The 23,413-nt window shown below is 44.9% G+C and overlaps 1 protein-coding gene across 1 annotated transcript in view; it reads left to right on the forward strand.

Annotated features, from left to right (window-relative positions):
- The window catches only part of ZNF507 (zinc finger protein 507), a 28,089-nt gene extending 18,178 nt beyond the window's left edge, over window positions 1–9,911 (forward strand). Inside the window, exons 6-7 of the mRNA XM_080909244.1 lie at window positions 6,429–6,563; window positions 6,670–9,911. Coding sequence (XP_080765370.1) covers window positions 6,429–6,563; window positions 6,670–7,036 — 502 coding nt within the window. The 3' untranslated portion in view covers window positions 7,037–9,911. The remainder of the gene's footprint in view (window positions 1–6,428; window positions 6,564–6,669) is intronic.
- The last annotated feature ends 13,502 nt before the right edge of the window (window positions 9,912–23,413 follow it).

The following is a 23,413-nucleotide window of genomic DNA, read 5'->3' on the forward strand; positions in this document are numbered from 1 at the left end:
AAAATAGACTTAAAGGTGAGTCACGGCTGTCTTGGTGCCTTCTTATGTCTCCTTAGTCTTGCTTTCTGGCCATGCCACTGTCCTCTGAACTGTCAGTTCTTGTTTCAGTGCATGCCCTGTCCTGCCCGTGGGTTTATGTACTCAAATACTCAGGCAGGACTTCATTTCGCTGGGCTGGTAAGCACACTTTCTTGGTATCTGGTTTTAGTGAGGATCATAATAGTCCTTTCTGACTTATTTTGTAAGCAATCTAGGTCCCTTTATTACAGTGTTTGGGCTTGTCCTTAGAGTCCACAGTGTACATGTTTCTGATTATTACTTTGTTTTCTCTTAAGAAAATATAATAAGTTCTCATGGGGCAAAAATGCCTTTTTGCACAGAAGGCTCTTGATGTGTTTGAGCAGCCTCTGGTGTAAAGGCTTTCCTGCCATGACAGCATCTTCTTGCCTTGCTTTTGGCCTCTCTCTGTTGTGTTTCCAACCCATCCTAGCTTGCCTGTGATACAGCAGGTACCTGTCATATGTGAGTTCTGCCTGTCCCAGCAGTTAGTCCTTAACCCTCCCACTTAACAGGCTTTGGGCTAAATTCTGAACCCCTGCCTAACACAGTGGACGCTCAGTAAAGGCTGTCAGTTTCTAATATGCCTTAGTTGTGCTCATTTATAAAATGGCTTTGATTTACTGTGCAACTTTTATTGAAAATAGATGCATGTCGGTATTACTAGGCTTTTTTAAAGAACTGCTTAAATACATATATGCTAAATTGTATACTATCCTATCCCCCAAAAAAAGATTTTTCCCATAAACATTAGTTTGCTCATAGTAGGAACCTTACAAAATCTAAACACTAAGCTTAATTGCTAGGTTCCTTTCTCCCCCCTCCCTTCTTTCTCCTTTTTCTTCTTCCTCTTCTTCCTTTCCCCCTCCCCCCTCTTTAATATGTATGGATGTTTTGCCTACATTTATATCTGTGCATCATATATGTTCAGTGCCCATGGGCTAGAATTACAAAGGTTTGAGTAGCCACATAGGTGCTGAGAATTGAACTCAGGCCTATGGAAGAACAGCTAGTGCTTTTAACTGTGAACCATCTCTAACCCCTTTGCTTAAATTTCTTATCTCTTTGCCTCCTTCTTCTCCCTCACTCTTCTTTTCCCTCTACTTCTCTCCCCATCTCTCCTCTCTCTTCCAATGTCTTAAATCAACTTTTAAATTGAACATAACTTACATCCTAGAAATGATACATATCCTAAGTTCACACTTTAAACAATCACTAATTCTTGTTCAGTTTTTGACAGCATGCCTTCTTGGTCCTCCTGCCATTAAGTGCCCTCAGCTCTTTTCCACAAGCATCATCTTGACTGTAGAATCCTAAGTTAGTTTTCAAACTTAATAGAAATAGTACCATATGGTACATAGAATTTTGTGTCTTTTTACTCCGTGTGTTCTGATAAATTTCTATATTACATTCTATTGTAATACCATCATACATAGCTGGGGATGTAGTTCAGAAGTAGGGTGCTTGCCTATGTGCACAAAACCCTGGGTTTGACCTGAAGCTACCAAAACATGGTCATTTACTCCTTCTATTTGTGGTAGTTTGTATATGCTTGGCCCAGGGAGTGGCACTATTAGGAGGTAGAGCCTTGTTGAAGTAGGTGTGGCCTTATTGGAGGAAGTGTGTCATTTTGGGTGTGGGTGGGCTTTAAGACCCTCATCCTAGCTGCCTTCAGAAGAGGTAGAACTGTCAGCTCCTCTAGCACCATGCCTACCTAAATGCAGTTGTGCTCCTGCCTTAATGCTCAACGGAACCTCAGCCTGCACACCAGCCCCAATTAAATGTTGTTCATTATAAGAGTTTCATGATCATGGTGTCTCTTCACATCAATGATACCCCAACTAAGACACTATTATTGATAGATTTTGGATTTGTTATGATTTTCCTTCTTGTTATGAATAATTCCATCTTAAACATTCTTTCGCTTGTTTGGGGTACACACAAGCCCATTTCAAATGTCAGCAGCTTCTGGGAGTGCTCAGGTGAGTGCCTGCCTCCGTAGTTCTGTGTGGGTGGGAAGTGCACTGGTCCCTGATGTGCGTGAGAGCTGCTGTCTATTAGTGTGGTGAGTTGTCTCCCTGTCCTTGGTCATGTGCAGGACTTCATCTTTATTCTGTGAGGAAGTCCTTTGCTTGTGCACTGTTGACACTGTCCTGTGCAATGGCTTCCCTGATAGCTGATGTACAGAAATTTCTAGTTTTCTATAGACAGATTTGTTCATTTGTATCTAGGGCTCTTATGGACTTAATTCTGAAAGTGGCTTTGATTTTTTTTTTTTTTTCTCAGAAATCCAGAAAGTAATGATACAGAAGTAAAAATTTGGCATTAAAGCTAGAATGGATAAATAAATAAGCCTTAAAAATGACAATGGGAAGGAAAAAGAAAGCCTTTAGGTTTCTGGCAATGGGAATAATAGAGTGGCCTTGTGGCAGGGTCAGACACTGGTCAGTGTTAGCAGTGGTGAGTGGTATGTCGAGAACTCTGGGCCAAGCCGTGTGCTAAGGTCTCTAAATGAGTGCTCACAGCAGGCTGGTATCAGCAGTCAGAGGCAGGTGGCAGGCTGGGATACATGATGGGCCTTTTCCCCGAGCCACACATGAGCCACAGCTTAAACCCTTGCTTCAGCGAGCCTTCCTGCCTGGGCTGCACCTTTGAGGCAGCATGCTTCCACATCAGTGTGAGACAGCAGTCTTTATGCTTAGGGCCAGGGCCAGGAATGAAGAAAGGGCACATTTCATATGGAGGATAGCAGAAGCTGGGCTTTCATTTGCCCAGGGCTCCCTCACCAGTCTGTAGTTGGGACTGTGTTGACTGCACTTCAACAGGAACATGTCCACAGGTACTCAAGTCTGCACCTCATGGTCCTCATGTCACATAACATGTTTCTACACGGCTTGTGAACACGCTCCCTTGTGTCGATCAACTCTAGATTGTAACATCTAACATGTCGGTGCTAGCTCAGAGGGTAATGGAGGAAGGACATGTGCAGGTTTAGTGCAGATGGAGTTGTTTTTCCAAATGTCTTCCACCTTTGACTATGGAGGACATATCACACTGTCATTTGTGACTCTTGAAAGCCACATTCCATTCCCACCATCAAAGTTGGACTTATATCTGCTTTAATCTGTAGATGCTGAATCATAAATCAGTGCTGTTGGCTTAGGGGAGAGCCATTTTAGAGGCATGGGTTGATTTTAAAGAACACTGGTTACTAGGTAATTAATCTGAGCAGTGGTATGGGTGATGGGGGTTTTGAAGGGGAGAGCTGAAGGAACATATTCCCACAGTGGTATCTCAGGCTTATTGCATAATTTAAATCTCCATTTTTCTAGTTCTTATTTCTTACAAGTGTAGAAAATGAGAGCTGGGGAGTTGGCTCAGAAGTTAGGAGCACTAGCTGCTTCTGGAGAAGACCTGGGTCTACCCAACACTCGTGTGGGAGCTTACAGCTGTCTCCACAGCCAGTTCCAGAGGATGACAGTGCCCTCTCTGACTTCTGTGGGTATTAGGTACACCCGTGCACAGAAAACAATAAAGTAAATAATGTAAAATAAGAACGTGACCTAGGCATGATGGCATGTTCCTTTAATCCCAGCATTCAGGAGACACAGGCAGGCCAATCTCTAAATTCAAAGCCAGTCTGGTCTACATAGTGAATTCCAGGACCACCAGAGCAGCATAGAAAGATTCTATCTAAAAATAATAATAACAACAAATGCATAGAGAATGAATTATATGTAATGACATAAACTCAGTTGCAACATTTGTTTTCCTTGTCTCAAGTTTATTTGTAAAAACAGCATAGGACACTGGTCATCTGCACTAGTGTGTAGGTGGGTGTGTCACAGCAGTGCGTCTGTCTGCACATTGGCAGGAGCCTTCTCTATGGAGCCTTCACAGGGGCCTGAGCACCTTTGGGAGCCTGAGCTGGAGCCGAAGTCTGGGCCTTTGCTGGAGCTTTGGCCTCTGCCTTAGTTTGAACCTTGTGCTTTGGGTGGCAGAGTCCATGACCCTTGGCCATGTCACTTCGACTCCTCTTCCCAAGCTTAGGGTGAGTGATGAAAGCCAGACGGCTGAGTTTGTGGCTGGGATCATTTGGCATCTTGAACTTGATGGCCTCTGCACGTGCACTCACTGCCTTTGCATTGTTGGCCTGCATCTTCTTCAGACCTTCCTTGTTGTGCTTCTTGGCAAAGCCTATGTTTGAAATTTCTCAAGGTCAGAGACCCTTGGCCTTATTCTTAGTCCTTAGGTAAGCTGGAATCAATTAGGATATGAGTTAATCCATACCCTTGCCAGTCCGGCCAGTCCTGTCTCGTGGGTATAGGGGAGAGCTGAATGGTCTGTTTGCTTTGTTAGATATGTGATTGGGTACATTTGTGGCTTCCAAAAATACTATAGTTATATAATACAACCTGGAAATTATAGACAGGTATTTTCCAACATAATAACTGTATTCTCAGAAAATATGCGTCCATATGTTTATAGTAACTTTGTTTATAATAGCAAAATCTGGAAGCAAGCTGGTGAGTTATCTCAGTCAGGAAGGTGCTTCTGAGCAGACGTGATGACCCGAGTCACATCTCCAGAACTCACAGAAGAAGAAGCTAAAAAGACATGGTGGTGTCTGTAATCCCAGTACTAAGGGCAGAGACTGGTGACTTCCTAGGGGTAAAGCTGCCAACCAGCCAAGTGTACTTGGTGAGCTCCAGCCCTGGGAGAGACCCTGTCTCAGAAAACAAGGTGAGTTGAGGCAGGAAGGAAAGGTGAATAGGCAGAGCACAGAGGACTTTGAGGTACTTCTCAGCTCAACACTGCAGTGGATGCACAAAGCAGTGTGTTTTCCTAATTCTAAGCAGAAATTAGACAAGCTATGATACCACTTTAAACTGTTCAGAGTTGTAACAGATCACACTAATGCAAGGTATTCAGATTACTTAAAACAGAATTTGGGGCTGAAAAGATGGCAAAACAGTTAAAGGGACTGGCTGCTCTTTCAGAGGAACAGAGCCCACATGGTGACTAACTTACTTGTGAAGGCTGAACCATCTCTCCAGCTCAGTAATGCTCTCTCATGCTCCCCACTCCACCCCTTCCTCTCCCTCCCCCCACTCTTCATGTTTACTTAATTAACTTACGTATATGAGTGTTTTGCCTGCATGTATTTTTGTGAACTACATGTATGCAGTTCCATATAAAGGTCACTAGGTATACCTGAATGGGCACTGGGTGTCCTGAAGCTGGAGTTAAAGGTGGTTGTGAGCTACCATGTGGGTACTGGGAATCCATCCTGGGTCCTCTACAAGAGCAGCCAGTGTTCTTCGCTGCTGAGCATCTCCCAAGCCCCCAGCTCTACTTTTTACTTTCTTGATAAACAGAATAAATTATTATGCCCGTGGTTAGAGAACTTTGAACAAGCCAGGCTGTGGTGGTACATAGACCCTTAATCCCAGATTAAGGAAGGCAGAAACAAGCAGATCTTCCAAGTTCTAGGCCAGATTGGTCTGTACAGTGAGTTTCGGGACATCCAGGAGCACACAAAGAAACCCTGATTTGGGGAAGAAAAGTCGTTCAGAACAAAAATTTTGTATATTACTATGTTAGAAATCTTTCCACATCATGAATTTTAGCTAAAGTAAGATGGATGTTTATTTAGATTCCCAGAAAAATCTTTCATGTTATAAAAGATCCCCTTCCCTTGTTTTTCTTTTCTTGTTTACACTTCTTTGTAGGACCTCTTGAAATCAGTGTGCCTTAGAACCAGTGATAATTCACATTCTGTGCATATGGGCCAGCTGAGAATGTTTAGGGGTTATGGTTACAGGATCATTTCAAGTTGTTAAAAGTTTATTTTAATATGGTTTTTGTTTAAATACCATTACATCACCTTCCCTCCTCTCTTTCCTCCCTAAGCACCTCCCATCCATCCTCCCTCGAACCACTCCCAAGTTCTCCACCACCCAAGTCCATAGCCCTTTTTCTTTGATAATATTCTTACATGTGTGTGTACATACATCTGTCTATAAATACAACTTGCTGAGCCTGTTCTGTTGTGTGGGCGTGCTCCCAGGCCTGACCACCCTACAGGGGACAGCTGGTGAAAGGACAGTCATCACTGGAGATGCTCTGGAGGTCTCTGTCTAGGAGAGACTGTTTTCCTAGACTTGCCGATATTCTGGCTGTTGCTGATGTTCACTGAGCCATAGATGCAGGAGCTAGGATGTCAGTGTGTCTAATTTGGGTTTTCTGTGGTTGTCTCCATTTGCCTTGGAGAGGACCTTACCCAGGAAAGGTGGCTCTTGCATAAAACCACTCTGAATTTTCACTAGTGTTGTGAAATGGTTATGATTTTCCTGGTGCCTGTCTTCCAGGTGCTCCTTGTGTGGGTATGTGTGCAGCCACCCCCCTTCCTTGAAGTCACACATGTGGAAACATGCAAGTGACCAGAACTACAACTACGAGCAAGTCAACAAGGCCATCAATGATGCAATCTCACAAAGCGGCAGGTACGTCATCCCACCCTTCACTTGACGGCCAGGTACAGAGCAAGGGAGGGAGCGTCTCCTAGCTCTACAGCAAAACCCACTGAAAGTCTCATGTGTTCTGTTTAAGAGTTCTGGGGAAATCCCGTGGGAAACCGCTCTTAACCAGCAGTGAAGAGAGAACTGGCCCTACGACAGGCAGTCCAGAAACCTTGGTGTCGTCCTCAGAGCTCACTTCCCAGCTGCCTGGTGAAGTCATCGATGCCAGCGAGCTTGAGAAGCTGAGCCCCACAGGCAGCAGCTCTGACGTCTCAGGAAGGAGCTGCAGCCTGGCCGCACCAGGCACCGAGTACTGCGTGTTGCTCTTCTGCTGCTGCATCTGCGGCTTTGAGTCAACCAGCAAGGAGAGCCTCCTGGATCACATGAAGGAACATGAGGGGGAGATTGTCAGCATCATCCTGAACAAGGACCACAGCACAGCCCTGAATGCCAACTAGCTAGGAGCATGTGGGAGGGACTCTGAACTGCAGGTCAACCTCAGGGCCGTTACAAGCTCACTAGACATGGAGAAAGCTGGTGTGGCTGATGCTTCGCTGCTGGAGTGAGGAGACAGAGCTGTGACCTGGTGCGAACCTCTGGCGCCCCTTCTTAGTGTCGCTGTTTATTATTAAAAGCTTACCATAGTCCAGAATCTGCAAGCAGATGAGTTGAGAAAGCTCTACAGTGGCCAGGGCTCTGGTGAGGCAGACGGAAAAGGATAATTCCCACTGTCGCCAAGATGGGCACTAGGGAGAGGGAAGGTGACTTCCACTGTCTCCAGAGAGCAGTGGGGCTGAGGAATAGGCTTCATAAATCTTTTCCTTGTATCGATAGGAATTTATTACAGGCTCAATGTAGGGCATGGTCCTTTACTCCCTAAAAAAGAAGAGAGATGCCCAAATCACTCCTGGATTATAAACATTTGGGAAGTAAATTATTGTTTCAAATTCACAGTGACTCAATACAAGACTCAGACCAAATTTCAGGTTCACAGAGATGGGTGATTTCTCAGAGGTCTGTGTGAACAAACCGAGCCCACTCCTCCAGTTACACGGCTCCACACACCTTCATTGCTGCCACCAGCAGTTGTCTGACGGCCTCCTCAAGCAGGAGGACAGAGACTGCTGCGCACCACCTATCCTTGAGCAAGGTGCTCGCCTGCTTACTCAAGCACACTGGAGCTTGGGAGCCAAAGTAAGAAGCTTTGGGAAGGTTGGGTGGGGTGGCGCAGACTAAAATCCACAGGTGTTCTGAGCAGGGGACTGTAGGTTTGAGACCAACCTGGGTTAGCGGGACTGGGCCTCCTGAAGTTGAAAAGATCACTTGAAGAATGAAAATGAAAGTCAGGTGCCTCAAAAGGACTGGAGGGATGACTTAGTAGTTAAGAGCACTAGCTGCTCTTCCTCAGGATCCAGGATTGACTCCCAGTAACTTTATGGTGGCTTACAACCAGTTCTGGGGGATCTGGTACTCTGGCCTCATCAGGCACCAAGCACACACGTGGTACACAGACATAATTCAGGTGAAACATTAACAAAAAATAAAGTCTCTAAATGTAATTTTGGTGAGAACTTTGAGACCCCGGGGATATGGCGTAGCCGTTGAGCACTAACGTACATCTAGCCACAAGAAAACAAGCAGCAAAAGCAGTCTCTTGTCAGAAACATTTGGTAAGTGGCTAGTGTATTTATTTCTAAGAGTCCATTTGTTAGTGTTCAAGAAAATATACTGAGAAACAAGCTCAGTATATTTATGCTAAAGTATGCATCACACAGATGTCACCTCATTGGTCCCATGGCTTGGGCCATCATTACTTAAAAGGCTGAGGCGAACAGGGTGCTGTTTGTATAGATCTGATCACTTGCTGTTCGTGTAGGTGTTCTTTACACAACCAACCTCTGTGGGTTTTGACACACTTTACAGCTTGTGTTCCCAAAGTCGAAGTGTCTGGAAAATGAGTTACTCACATGGTGCTGAGAGCTGTAGCATTGGGGCCAGACATGTGGAAACACTTTCTGATTTGTTTTATGGCTTTCTACCACTAATTTTGATGACACTATTTAGAGAAAATTGACTAAAATTTTGCTACTCTCTGATTTGGGGTAACTTTTGGGGGGAGGATGGAAGCAGAGTCTTTCTGTATAGTCCTCTCTGACCTAGAACTTGTTATGAAGACCAGGCTGGCCTCAAACTCACAAAACTCCACTTGCCTCAGCCTCCCAAGTGCTGGGATTAAAGGCAATAGCCATCACACCTGGCCAGGGCAGGCTGAATTTATTAGTGGAAGTGAATTCATTTATGATATATGCATTTTAATAAGAAATTAAATTTATAGACACTAATTCAATTCCCCTACATTTACTCTATGGACTTAGATGAATTTTCTCATATTTTCACAATTAAAACATTTATATTTAATGCCAAATGTAAAAAAGTCATGTTTCCATCTTTTCACCCCTTGCTGTTGTGCCCACTAGATCTGGTTTTCACTTTGCTGTTAGTCTAAGCAGTAATAGCCTTCAATGAATTTTCTATGGCTTTAATTTTCCACAATTGGTTAAAAAATAGTAATCACCTGAAACACCCTACCAGTTGAGCAGTGAGCCTCTTGGAAAGTTCCTTCAGGCCACATGATTGCAGTCATGAGTATAAACTCCCCCACCCCATTGGAAAAGACTAATAGCCCAAAGGTTCAAAGCCTCCACTCTGTCGTCTGTTCCTATGAGCTCTCGGGCCCGGACAAGGGACAGTGTCCTGTACCCTGCACATTCTGTTAGCATTGTCCAGCAAGTCTCTACCAAGAAGCAAGATTCAGAATAACGAATGTCTGGTTGTCATTGCTGGGGAGACTCCTATCCAGTCCGGGTCACTGGTCAGAGGAGTGTACTGACCACTGCTCTAAGCTTCGGCATGGGAAACCCTCTTTTTTGTCTCCTGCTCTGACCACCTGCGTTTCTAAGAGCAGATGGGGAATACTGCTTTAAAAACATGTATTGCATTCAGTAAGCATAAGATGGAGAGATGGCAGTTGTGATCTTTATAAATATCATTTTGTCCCTTGCTGTGATCATAGGACTCGGGCAGGTGCCCTTACTGGCTTATCAGCCGCGTGTTCATTCACTTTATCCGTGGCTCGACCACACGCAGCGGTACCAGCTGAAGCTTCTGCCCTGGACCTCAGTCCTGTTGACATTACCATTAGTGGCTTTATAGTTACTATTCTTTTTCTCACAAGACAAACGTGAGCATCATGTTTACATCACATCTCTGCAATGTAGTTGTCTGGACAAGGATGAGCAGGCTTCTGTTTCTCAGTTTCATAAGCACTTATTAAATCCGTTTTTTTTTTTTTTTTTTTTTTTTTTTTTTTTAATTGTGCAGCAAGGTGCTCAAAGTAATAGTCTATAAATGTATTTAATAGAAACTTGAGGTTGACATTCGTGGACTAAAGACGTGTTTTTGGGGGGGAGGGTTTTGTTTTTGTTTTTATTTTTTTAAGAAATGAGTACTGTGTAATACTATGGCTTTGCCTCTGTAGCCCAAGTAGAGAAACTTCTGAAACACCATGTAAAAAAGCAACAGTTGATTCTGACGCTGATTCATGAAAACTGGACGATTGGCGTTTGGTTACATTCTGTTGTACATCGAGCCGCAAGCCTTGTCTGTGGTGGAACAGGCCACCCGTTGAGAAGAGTGCAGCAAGCACCTCTTAATTTCCAGAAAAACTGTCCAAAATTAGAGTAATTTATTTTGCTTTACAGGAGTTTGTCACGTATCGACTTAAATATTGTATTTTGGTAATAAATTTTTTTTTTTGTTAAAAACACTTGTTTCTAAGTTTCATTAGCAGCACTCGCCCATTCCTGTCTTGGGTTTATTGATTTAGAAACTTGAATTTTACATCATGAAAGCTTCCCAGGGTCTGGATGGGGTTTATTATTGGGCTCTGTTAACTTGCTAGGCCATCACTCGCTCGTCATTACAATGCTTCACAAGCGTTATTGCAGGTTCTGGGCCTTTGTTAAACAGTCCTTTAGCTTCCGCAGACATGGAAACGCTTCCAGTGCTGACCTGTGGGTGCCAGCTCCCTTCCTGTAACTAGAACTCTACTGAAGGCCAGAGACTACAAGGTTGCTCGTACTTTGATCCTCTCATGGTCTATCACCAAACAACCTTACCATCCGATCCCTTGCAGAGGCCACAACTAATTACAGGACTGGTGTGCCCTAGCGTCCCAGGCCCTCCCAGCCAGAAGTGACAAAAAACAGGTAATTCTCCTTGATTCCTATAGCCTCTTGAACTGTTCTCTGTGCAGTGATGTGGTCCTATCTCTTCTCTGAAGGACCAGATCTCAACACGTGCCATGACAAGTTAGTCATACAAATTACAGCATGGGGGAACTTAGGTCCAGGTCACAGGGTCCCATGTGACAGCTGTAGCCACATGACTACTGAACACTCGGGATGGGACTTGTGTTCTAAGTGTGAAACAGAGAGTTGCAAAGGTTTAGTCCAAAAAGAAATGTAAAGCATCTCAATAGTTTTATATACTGACAGCGTGTTAAAATATTTTGGCTATATGGAGTTAAATAAAACATGCTAAAGTCATTTCACCTTGTGTTAGCTTTTCATTGTTCTAAAAGGCAGAATACCTTTTTAGAAGAACAAAAATCAAGTGGAGCAGAGACTGAAGGAAAAGCCATCCAGAGACTGCCTCACCTGGGGATCCATCCCATATGCAGCCACCACACCCAGTCACTATTGCTGATGCCAAGAAGTGCTTGCTGACAGGAGCCTTGACATAGCTGCCTCCTGAGAGGCTCTGCCAGAGCCTTACTGATACAGGTTAAGATGCTTGCAGCCATTAACCATCAGACTCAGCAATGGAGAGTTAGAGAAAGGACTGAAGGAGCTGAAGGGGTTTACAACCTCATAGGAAGAACAACATTATCAACCAACCAGAGCTCCCAGGGACTAAACCACCAACCAATGAGTACACATGGAGGTACCCATGGCTCCAACCGCATTTGTAGCAGAGGATGGCATAGTTTGGTATCAATAGGAGGAGAAGCCCTTGGTCCAGTGAAGGTTTGTTTTCCCCGGTGTAGGGGAATGCCAGGGTGTTGAGGTGGGAGTGGGAGGGGAACATCCTCATAGAAGCAGGGGGAGGAGTATGGGAGAAGGAGGAACCAGGAAAGGGGATAACATTTGTAATGTAAATACATAACCTATCTAATAAACAAAACCTCTTAGGTTGACTCATGGTTTCAGAAGCTTCAAGCCAAGACCATATGCAGTGAAGCAGGATCTTATGTGAACATGTAAACCAGATAGCATATGGTGTCTAGGAAGCAGTGAGGAGGGACAGGCAGGTGACAAGAGAGACATAGACACAGGACATAGGCAGGAGCTGATCCCTCCCACTGGGCCACAATGATAGTGGCAACAAATGATGAACCCATGCCTAGCTTGCTTGCTGGCTCGGTCCCCAAAAGTTCAAGCCAAACCTAACACAGGCACCTTTGCAGCCACTTCATAGCCAAACCATAGCGCGCATTAATGTGGTTATTAGAAACTTCTTTTAAGTGCACACATGGCTTGCTTTATGTTTCCCTTGAGTAGTCCTGGTATAAAGGAAAGACTGGTAGACTGCCCTCGGTTTCAAACCTAGCTTGCCACTTATTTTACAAATAGTTCCATTGAATCTCTGCCACATCATCATTTCTCTTTTCTGAACCTTTTTATCAGCTATTATCGGAAAGTACAGCCGTGTTTCTGTGTTTGAGCGACAGATTGTATGACCCATGGAGGCCACATGCTTACGGTCTGATGGAGCTGCTGAGCTCTGGGCTCTGGAACAACCCTAGAATCTGGAAATCTTACAGCCACCACAGAGCAAAACATGTTATAGAGCAAGCTGCCTCCCTGGGGTCTTGAGAGCCGGGCTGCATGTCTTCCTCTGCAGCTATCTTGTATGAGTGAGGCACATGTGTGCCACAGTGTGTCTGTGCCATCTGGAAGAACACTTTGGATCGGGTTTTCTCCTTCCACCTTTACATGCCTTTTCTGGGATCAAACTCAGGTTGTCATAACACGTGCCTTCACCCACTCAGCCATCTCACGGCCCCCTCTGGCGTTTTATCATCTACCGTTCCCAGACTCACACACACAACTTCAACCCAAGTCTGTTGACTCAGTCGGTGATGGGTATGTAAAGTCAAACAACCTGTTTAAAACAACTGGCTAGGTGAATCCCTAACAATGCTGCTCTGAAGTTACCCCTGTCAACCAAACCATGTCTACACTGCCCTCCAGGCTCATCCAGTGCTTGGTTATAGAACCTGCCTTGGTCAGCATGCTGCAGGGTGAGCTCAGTAAAGTCACCAGGCACGCTGACCACTGGCTGGAGTCAGATACCTGACAGCAAAGAGCATGCAGGACCCTATAGCCAAGCTCGCTGGAGAGGACAATGGCCTTGGCTTTGCTGTAAAAGGGCTGAGGATGTCGTGGAGATTTCTTTCAGATGGACCAGGAAAAATGTAAAATGAGGACATTCCTGGCTCAACAAAGCCTCAGATAAGTCTGGTGTTTGAAGGTGTTTTCCTTATTGTTGGGTTTTCGAGGATTTCTTTTTATGAGTGTGCCTGGGACACATGGGTATACTGCCAACAAAGACCAGAAGAGGGTGTTAGCTTTCCCAGACCTGGAGTCATAGGTGGTTGTGAACGGCAAAGGTGTGTGCCCTAGAAAAGCAGGGAGCGTTATCCCTGAGCTATCTCTCCAGCCTTTTCCAGCAGCCCAACAGCTTGCTTAGTAAAGGGGTGTATCTTAAGCTCCAGCATGAGCAGCAGACTCCAATGTGTGTGCCCTGTTAGGGGCTGTAGGCCCATTTTCCTGGCAGTACCTTAGAACATTTAGTATCTAGGTTTATCTCTCGATCCGGAAAGTAAAGGTAAGCTTATGCCAGCTTAATGAGTTTTTTTTTTTTTTAATAACAGGTAATCACTCTGAGTTATTTATATATATAAAAATATATATAACATTTTATATACAACATATGCATATTATATATACACTCATATATAGTATATTACTTTTTAATTCGAGTTTAAAAGTCTGATTTTGGACATCTATTATAAAATGATATAATGGAATACCATGCCATTTAATGAAGTCATCAGATATGGTCTTTTTGTGTACCACTTAACCAGATTTCTATACGTTCCGTTACTGACTCCAGATAGCACAGATGTCATTCTGTAGCGAAACTGAGTATAGGACAGATACCTCTCTAGTAACATCCAGGGGCACAGACTCCCCATTTTGAGTACATAGTATATTTACACAGATCAGAAAGTGAGGAATCCTTGCTGTGAGCTGAGTCCCAGCTGCTTCAAAGAAAACCGGGTGCATCTGAACCAGTGGCCCGCTGACAACAGAACCAAGCGTCTCCATTTCAGTTCTGATCTGTGCGTTTCTTTTTTTCCCCTCAGCCCTCCCCTTCATTAAAGTGAAGTATTTATAAATATCTGTGTCATCGGCATCAGTAACAACCACTTCAATTAGTACTGCAGATGGGGTGTAGCTCAGTGATAGACAATGTGCGTAGCATGCATAAGGCCCTAGGTTTCATCTGCAGAATAAAAAAAATAAATAAGGAAAATTAATAATGGAAAATGTTACCTTAGGGCTGTTGAGATGGGAGCGCTCCTGTCTAGTATATGGAAAACCCTGGGCTCAAAGCCAAGTCACAAAAAAACAAAAAAAAACAAAAAAAAAAACCTACATAAAATCCTTACTTATAAAGTGCATACACAGTGACCTGGAAAAGCCCTTGTCGAAGTTAAGGATGGCAGCCTCATCTCAAATGTTATTCCAACACTTGGGAGGTGGAGCAAGAGGATCAGGGGTTCACACCCAGCCTTCACTGCATTGTGGGTGGAGGCTAGCCTGGGCACACTGAAAGCATGCCCCTAAATAAATAAAAACAAAAAACATGCGTCACTCATTTTTTTTTTTCAGGTCTCTTATTAACACCTACTGCGATCTTCTAAAGACCCGTCACTGCGGTACACATCTCTGGATTTGCGGCTCTTCCTACTTGTCGTTTTATTAATTTTAGTATCCATATTGAGAGATCACGGCGCCGCGGTTCACTGAAATAGACACGTCAATCCACAGCTTGCTCTTTTTGTTTATAGCTGCAGTCCCATTTAAATTCAGTGTATCCAGTCACAAAAGGTGTTAGAAAGTTTTATTTCAGGCTTGGGAGAGAAAGTAAAGCAGGATGTGGTTGAAATCTTAAACTGGGTTTATTTCTGCTCCCCTGTGGCTAACAGTCTACAAAAAGGTACACAGAGCCAGCCACTGGTACACACCCGTGCTTCGCCCTACTTGGGGAGCCAAAGCAGAGGGATCAAGACTCCAAGGCCAGTCTGAATTACGTAGCAAGACCCTGTCCCAAAATCCCAAAAGTGCGGCTGGAGAGATGGCTCAGGGGTTGAGAGCACTGACTGCTCTTCCAGAGGATCTGAGTTCGAAGCCCAGCAACACCTTCCTGTTAGTGTGCTTCCAGGGGGACCAGATGCCAATTCTACAGACAGCTGCACACACAGACAAACAGACACCTAGAAATAAAATTAATCCTTTGTTTCAATCCAAAAGTACACCTGATGTGGTGGCACGTGCCTTTAATCCCAGCCCTCAGGAAGCAGAAGTGGACAGATCTCAGGGAGTTGGAGGCCAGCCTGGTCTACATAGGGTTCCAGCCAGCCAAGACTGCATAGTGAGACCCCGTCTTTAAAGGGTTAAACAAGTGTGGGAAATCAGTGGTTAGAAAATCCATGTGAGAACACCGTTGCTGACATGCTTCCTCACAGTGATGGCCCTGAAGACCTGGCGCTGTAGCACCAAACAGTTAAAAACACCACATCTTTGCCGACAGGGGCAACCCTGTGTTTAGCCTGCAAATGCTAAAAAGGAAATCCAGTGTTTTGTCCAAGAATATTTTTTATATATTTGTAGGTGGTGTGCTCATACATGCATGCGTGCACACAGGTGGCCAGAGTGACCAACAAGAGGCACACACACACACACACACACACACACACACACTCACACACACACACACACACAGGTGCCCATCAGATACCCTGGAGCTGGGGTAACAGGGGTGAGCCATCTAACATGGAATGAAGCTCAGGTCCTCTGGAAGACAGTAAGTATATATATACTCTTAACCGCTGGGTTAAGTGTTCAGTGCATACTCAAGTACCATCTGGGAATTTAATTGTTTGTTTATGTTTGTGACAGGAGCCAGGAAAGAATGAAGGGTCCCGATGGAACAGCAGCTATGAGTTGCATATGAAACAGGGGGTGGGTTATGTCCCATCCACAGAAAGCTACACTGAGAATGAGCGTGTTCCCTCAGCCCGGACAAGAGGACAGTCTGAGCACATACAGGGGGATGTGGTTATTGAGGAGTATGTAGAAACCACATTCTATGACTTTGAGGCCAGTCTGGTGTATAGAGAGAGTTCTAGACCAGCCTGGGCTCCATAATGAGACCCTAACACACACACATACACACACTCACACACACTCACTCACTCACACACACACACACACACACACACTCACTCACACACTCACACACACACACACTCACACACTCACACACACACTCACACACACTCACACACACACACACACATACATGTACACACACACACATTCTCTCCAGTCTGGGCAGCTCTCAGGGATGTCAGTGTAACCTGGGAAGAGGGCTTTTCTTCAACAGGACACTGGTGCTCCGAAGCCTGAGATCCAGATACTGACCTGTTGATGCAGAACAGTGGCCTGCAGGCTGGGAGTAGGATCCCACTTTCTACCAAATGGCCTAGAGATCAAGTGGAAAATAACAAAGGAAGGAGGGAAAGAGAACCAAATCCGAGGCTGGAGAGGAGGCTTGGCTTGGCTGCCTTTCCCGAGGACCCAGGTTCAGTTCCCAGCATCCACTTGGTTTCTCATAAGCACCTGTAATCCCAGTTCCAGTGAATCCAACCCTCCTAATACATTGATATACATGTAAGCAAAACACACATATGTATACTTATAAGTATGCATATAGTATACATACACATATATGTATACATATAATAAAGTACTAGTTTTTTAAAAATTGCCTTGGGTTTAGTCATCCTCTCTGTTGATGCCACACTACTTAAAAGATTATATGTGGGGGTTGGGGTGGGTCTTAAGAGATGGCTCATCAGTTAACAGCACTTGCTGCTCTTCCAGAGGATCAGAGCTCTGGTCTGGGCACCCACATTGGGCGCTCACAACCCTCCGTAAATCTATTTCCGGGGAGACCCAACACCCTCTGCTGGCCTCCACAATCACCAGCACGTACTTACCACACACATACAGACAAGAAAAGATTAAATGGACAGAAAAGTCTCAGCTCTTGTTTACTCTTAGAGGTGGGGGCTCATGCCCAACCTTGAGTCCAACCTTTGGACCTTTATTTGATTAGGGATGCTCAAAGCCTTCATCAGAAAAGCCTCTCATTGAAGTGGGAAAGGGTCTGTGAGTGGCCAAAATGCTGAAACTAAAGGATGGTGAACTGCTAAGCCCTATAGGGGACAGCTACATCATCTCTCAGAGGCTCAGGGAATGTCACAGAAGGGGCCACAGAGGGTGGGGTGGGGCGTGCAACACAAGAGTGTCTCCAGGACATAACATCACCCTTACGTACGTTCCTCAGCTCACTGAAGCTGCCGTTGGCATGAGCAAGATGGAGCCTGTTGGCGTTCCATCAAAAGATGAGGAAAGGGCCCTGTTGGCAGGAAACGGGAGTGTAACCACTGGTCAGTTGCCTGTGTTCCAACACTCATGTAAGCAACTAATTAAACTCAGTGGGTCACAGAGAAAAAGGAGACCTAAAGGTCAGAGGGGGCCTTGCTGCAAAGAATAATGGCTTCAATGGGAAGAGGTGTGAGGGGGAATAGGGTGAAAGCACCTAAGAGTCGTACCTGAATTAGGCTGTCAAAGAATGGGAAGAACGATTAAATGGGCAGGCCTTAATGATGCTTCCCAGCTATGATATGCCCATTCGGGATGGTTGAGAAGCTGTGGTCCAGGACATGGGTTACAGACGTGGACTTTGATAAGTTCAGTGCTCACATGATTCCTAGCTTGGCTTCTCTACTTTGTGCTGGCACCAGCAGATGTGAGCTCTCAGCTTGCTATTCCAGCTGCCAAGCCTGGGGCTTGCCAACTGTGGACTCTCATCCCTCTGGACCTGTAATGCCCAGATAATCCTTCCATCCATAAGCTTCTTGGTCATGGTGTTTTATTACAGCAACAGGGAAGTATCCAACACACCAACCAAGCAAAGTACACGGAAAAGAGGCACCAACGGAAAGAGACATGATTCTATCGAAAGCCCACGACTCTAACATTCATTTTCTGTGAACAGAGGTGCAGAATCAAGATGTAGCTGTGCCCACACCTTGTATGAAATTTCTGAAGGGTTGGAATGATGGACCTTGCCCTCCCTGTAACTTGTTCAGCCACGTTTACAAAGCATTTAGCAAGCATCTACTAACTGAGTTTGTACACCTCTAAGACAACTCTTCAAAAAAAAAATAATAATAACCTATGTCATGAAATTCTATTTCCACTTAAAAGGAAAAATTCAGAACTACGGATGTGGCTCAGTGATAGAATGCCTGCCTAGAATCCCCCAGTGAGGAGCTAGGGGCGTGGCTCAGTGGTATTGCTTTTTGAACTGTTGCTAAGAGGAAGACAGCCTATTTCATAAAAATAAAAACGAGACAATCTCCACTTCATACCAAGACAAATAATCAGTCCAGTTTTAGATTGACTTCGGGCCATTTACCGTTAATAAGTTATTTTGGCTCTGCTCTTCCTTCCAAGCCATTCTCACATACTAGCTTTGTTAACCTGCTGCTTAAGATGCTGACTAAGGGTTGAAGAAACAAGACAACTAGTTAGTGTACGTCACACAGAGCACATCTTACCTTGGCCTTCAGTCAAAACTGCTTTCCACTTGAACTGGGGCAGAAAACCTGATAGTGACTCTCTAACCGCATGTGTGAGTGCAGTGTCCACAGCAGCCAGAAGAGAGCACCATATCCTCTGGAGCTGGAGGTACAGGCGGCCATGATTGTCCTGGTGTGAGAACTGGGAATGGAACTCCGAGCCTCTGCAGAAGGCGTAGGCGCTCTCAACAGAGGAGCCATCTCGGCAGCCCCAATCACGAAGTCTTTGTGGTAGAGATTTTCTAGTCTTTTTTTTTTTTTTTTTTTTTCTGGTTATTGAAATGTATTACACAGATTGCTATCTGTACAGTAGCGCCTGTTAGCATCTGAATATGAAATGTCTCCCAAGGAGCATGTGAACACTTGATTCCCAGATCATGCTGCTAATTTTGAGAGGCTTCTGAGGGGTCCCAAGAGTGTTGGGAGATGGGACGTAGTTAGAAAAGGTCATTCGCTGAGGCTCAGACTCTGAAGGTTTTCTGAAGTCTCGAGTCCCACCGTGGCTCACTTTGAGGTAAAGAAAAATTAGCTTCTGTTCACTGCTTCTGCCATGATACTCTGGCCAACCCAAGCAATCATGGATTATTGATTAGAATAAATCTTTCCTGTCCTGTTGTTTTCTAAGATATTATGGTAACAGTCATACAAAAGTAAAAGCAAACACAGTGCCTGGTAGTTTTTACTAGTGTGTAACTAAAACACGGTAGCCACTGATTCCCTCAGGGTAGGATTTTAGAAAAGCCGAGATAATGAATAAACCACGCACCAAATGGCTAAGCCATACCAGCACCAAAGGACTTTTTCATTATCCTATCTTTCAAAAACGGGCAAAGGGCTTCAACGGACATCTCTCCACAAAGACACATGAATGGCCAGGGCACACCTCGTCAGTCAGATGAGCGTGGTAACCACTGGAGGGCTGGGAGGCGGCTCTTAGCTAAGGCCTTGCCCTGCAAGCAGCAGGGATAAAGTCTGTTGTTAGGATCTTCATAAACCGAATAAATACCAGGTGGGCACAGCGGCCTGACTGTGATCACAGGGCTCAGAATTCTGGTACTGAAGTCACAGAGCAAGCCAGCTGGACCTGTGAGCTCTGGATTCGACTGAGAGACCCTCCCCCTGTCCTGGAGATGGCTAAGTGGGTTAGTTCACTTGCCACCAAGCCAGGACCCCACTGGGGGGAAGGTGAGAACTGACCCCACAAGTCATCCTTTGACCTACACACACATACACACATACACACATATACACACATACACACATACATACACATTCACATACACATATACACATACATACATATACATACACATATACACACATACACACATATACACATACACACACATACACAATACACATACACACATATACACATACACACATATACATACACATATACACACATACACACATATACACATACACACACATACACAATACACATACACACATATACACACACATACACACATATATACATACACACATACATACATATACACATATATACACACACATACACACATATACACATACAGACACACATATACACACATAAACACATATACACATACATACATATACACATATACACACATACACACATACACACATATACACATATACACATACATACATATACACACATACACACATATATACACTCACACACATATACATATACACAAACATACACACATACACACATATATATACTCATACATACACACACATATACACATACACACGTATATACACACGCATACACTCACACATACACACACTCACACATACATACACATACACACACATACACACACACACTAAATAAATAAATGTAATGGAGAATGAGGAGACGAAATGGAGGAGAGGGAAGCCACCTTCAGACTGGCTCATCTCCATTCAGGGTTTCTCTGGACATATCTAGAACACTTGAAGAGCCTTAGTGAAAACCTAGCCCAGCTCTAGATTGGGATGATAAAATACCTGGACCAGAGAGTTCTAGAAGCACATCCATTTCAACACAAAGTTCTACTTATTTCTATAAGAGAACCCAAAAAGAATCTGAAGCCAGACAGTATGCCTAGGCATCTGTCACCAGGGGGCTTTGCTTCTCCGTCTCAGGTACCACGACAGAGCTCTCGGCTGCACAGGGAGTGGTACTACGGTAATCCAGAGGACCAAGGCCACTGACTGTTTGATTAAGCAGGAACAACTGGGACTCATCCCAACTGAAAAGCGTATGCGATCAAGGACCATCATTTGCTGTCATCGGAGAGCTGGTCTATTCTCGTCCCTCATTCAGAAACACACAACACTGATTTCAGCCCTGAAAATGAAAAGAAATGTAGGAGGTAACCATGGAGATAAAAAAAAAATAAAAGCACAGAGAAGTCGAGGTATGAAGAATAGCAGGTGTGAGGGGGGAAAAAAAGCGATGCTTCAAAGCCATGTGAACTTAACTCTGACCGGCTGCATTAAGCTAATGCCTGCCTGTGCCGGTCCACTCATGTAATTCACGGGTGTAAACCATTTCAAATCTAGTTAATACAAAATTCACAGAGAAAGAGAAGAACATTGACAATATTTTAAGAACGCTTCGCCTGCAGACCCTCACATCAAGGGGGCCATATCAACAGATGCTTAAAGGCTGGAAAGGAGACATTGTCAGTTCCCATGCAATGATCTGTGAGCATCAGCAAAGCTCACAGACATGTACAACTTCCTTTAGAAATATGGATTAGAGCTGACAGCATTGCTCAGTCATAGAGCCCCTGTCTAGAATCCCCCAGTGAGCGGCTGGGGGCGTGGCTCAGTGGTAGAGCCCCTGCCTAGAATCCCCCAGTGAGGGGCTGGAGGCGTGGCTCAGTGGTAGAGCCCCTGCCTAGAATCCTCCAGTGAGGAGCTGGGGGCGTGGCTCAGTGGTAGAGCCCCTGCCTAGAATCCCCCAGTGAGGGGCTGGGGGTGTGGCTCAGTGGTTATGTGCTTGTCTGCTGTGCATAAGGGCCTGAGTTCATTCTAAGCACTACAAAACTCAGAGAAGACTTAAGTGAGCTGAACCAGGCCGAGAAGAACGCCAAACACAGACCTACCTCTGTGGTTCCTGGCTTAGAGCCATGCACAAGGAAGGTATGAAAGAATCGTGGCAGAAAATATTAGGAATTCCATTTGTCCTGACTTTAGTTGAACATATTTCTATAGTTATAGAAAGGGGAAAGAGAAATAATAATCCTATGACAAAAACCTAGGGACCACTGCTATGTTAGGAAGACACTAGGAGCCAGTATGGTGGCACACACTGTAATCCCAGTACTGGGGAGAGGGAGCTCCAGAAAGACAGTGAGCCCAACCTAGGTCCTGTGCATGACCAAATGCTCTTAGCTGTAAACACAGTTTTCTATTCTTCTGTAGGAATGGTCATCTCCAAGGTCTCCTGACTCCATCTGCTGACCTAGGCCTAGTCCTGAATTAGCCTCTATACAGTCTAATCTAGGTCTAGATTGTTGAACCTCCCAGACTTGCTGCTGAGTAAGCTTCCTCTTTCTACCTTTTCCTGAACTCTACTTGGCTGGTTCAACTCAGCTGTTCTGGTTCAAACTCTGCTCCCAGATGACTGACTCAATCTGGCTTCTCTCTCTGCCTCTGAATTGTTCTGCTTGGCCTCATACTAACCCTAGCGATCTGTTCTAAGCTTCTGGCTCCTTCTCATTCTGTCTTCACCTGTGTCTAACTTGTTCTCTCTTCAACCTGTCTCTCTATATAGTCCTCCGGGTAAAACTCCCTTCTCTTTCTCTCTCCCTTCCCTCCCTCACTCCCTCCTTCCTTCCCTCCCTACCTTCTTCCCTCCCTCTCCCTCCCCAGCCCTGGGCCAAACTGTCTTGAACTGTGTATCCGCTCCTGTTACGGATGCTGTATTGTGAAGCCCCCATTTCTCCCACACATGTCTGTGTGTTTTATACAGTTGTAATAACGATGATCATGAACGGTCTCACGGAACCTGGAAACCGATTACGAAGTTTCTCAAGGCAATATACGGAGTGGCTGAACTATTTGCCATGCTTAACGGTAGTATAATGTCAGTTGCTGTCTCGGAGCCGAGAAAAGCATTCTACAAGGACCTTTCAGGCCGGCTGACCTGTGCACTGGCTCTGTTTGCTGGGAGATCAGCAGCTGGTCAGGGCTTCGCACCATGGCCTTATTCTCGTAAGCAGGTACCCTACCATTTAGTCGCACCTCTGGCCCTTGTTATTTCTTTTTGTTTTCATCCCAAAAATACTTTATTCTTTTCAAATTGTATGTGTAAAGGTGGAGCATGTGAACGCAGGTGCTCGAAGAAGGTTCCCCGTGCCCTCTAACGAGAGGTGTCGGTGTTGTGAGCGGCTGCTGGGAACCGGAACAGTAGGTTCTAATCACACTCTCTCTCCAGCCTCTGCCCCTCCTTCTGCCTTAGCCTCCAAAGCGCTGGGATTATAGGCATGCACCTCGGTTCTTTGAAAAATTAAACAGGAGCTAGAGCATGGCTCCATGCTTAAGAATACCCGATCTTCCTGAAGAGGACCCAGTTGGTTTGAGCACCCACACGGTAGCTCACACTTTGCCTTTAACCCCACCCAGTTCCAGAGAAATCTACTGTCTTCTTCGGACCTCCCTGGGCACTGCATGCACTCTGGCTGGAGTACAAACACAAAGGAAAGAACATAATTTAGATTTTAAAAATAAGTTAAAGGAGCCAGACAGATGGCTCGGTGGTTAAGAGCACTGGCTGCTC

Source organism: Micromys minutus (genome assembly GCF_963924665.1).
Source record: "Micromys minutus genome assembly, chromosome: 32".
Classification (NCBI taxonomy): domain Eukaryota; kingdom Metazoa; phylum Chordata; class Mammalia; order Rodentia; family Muridae; genus Micromys; species Micromys minutus.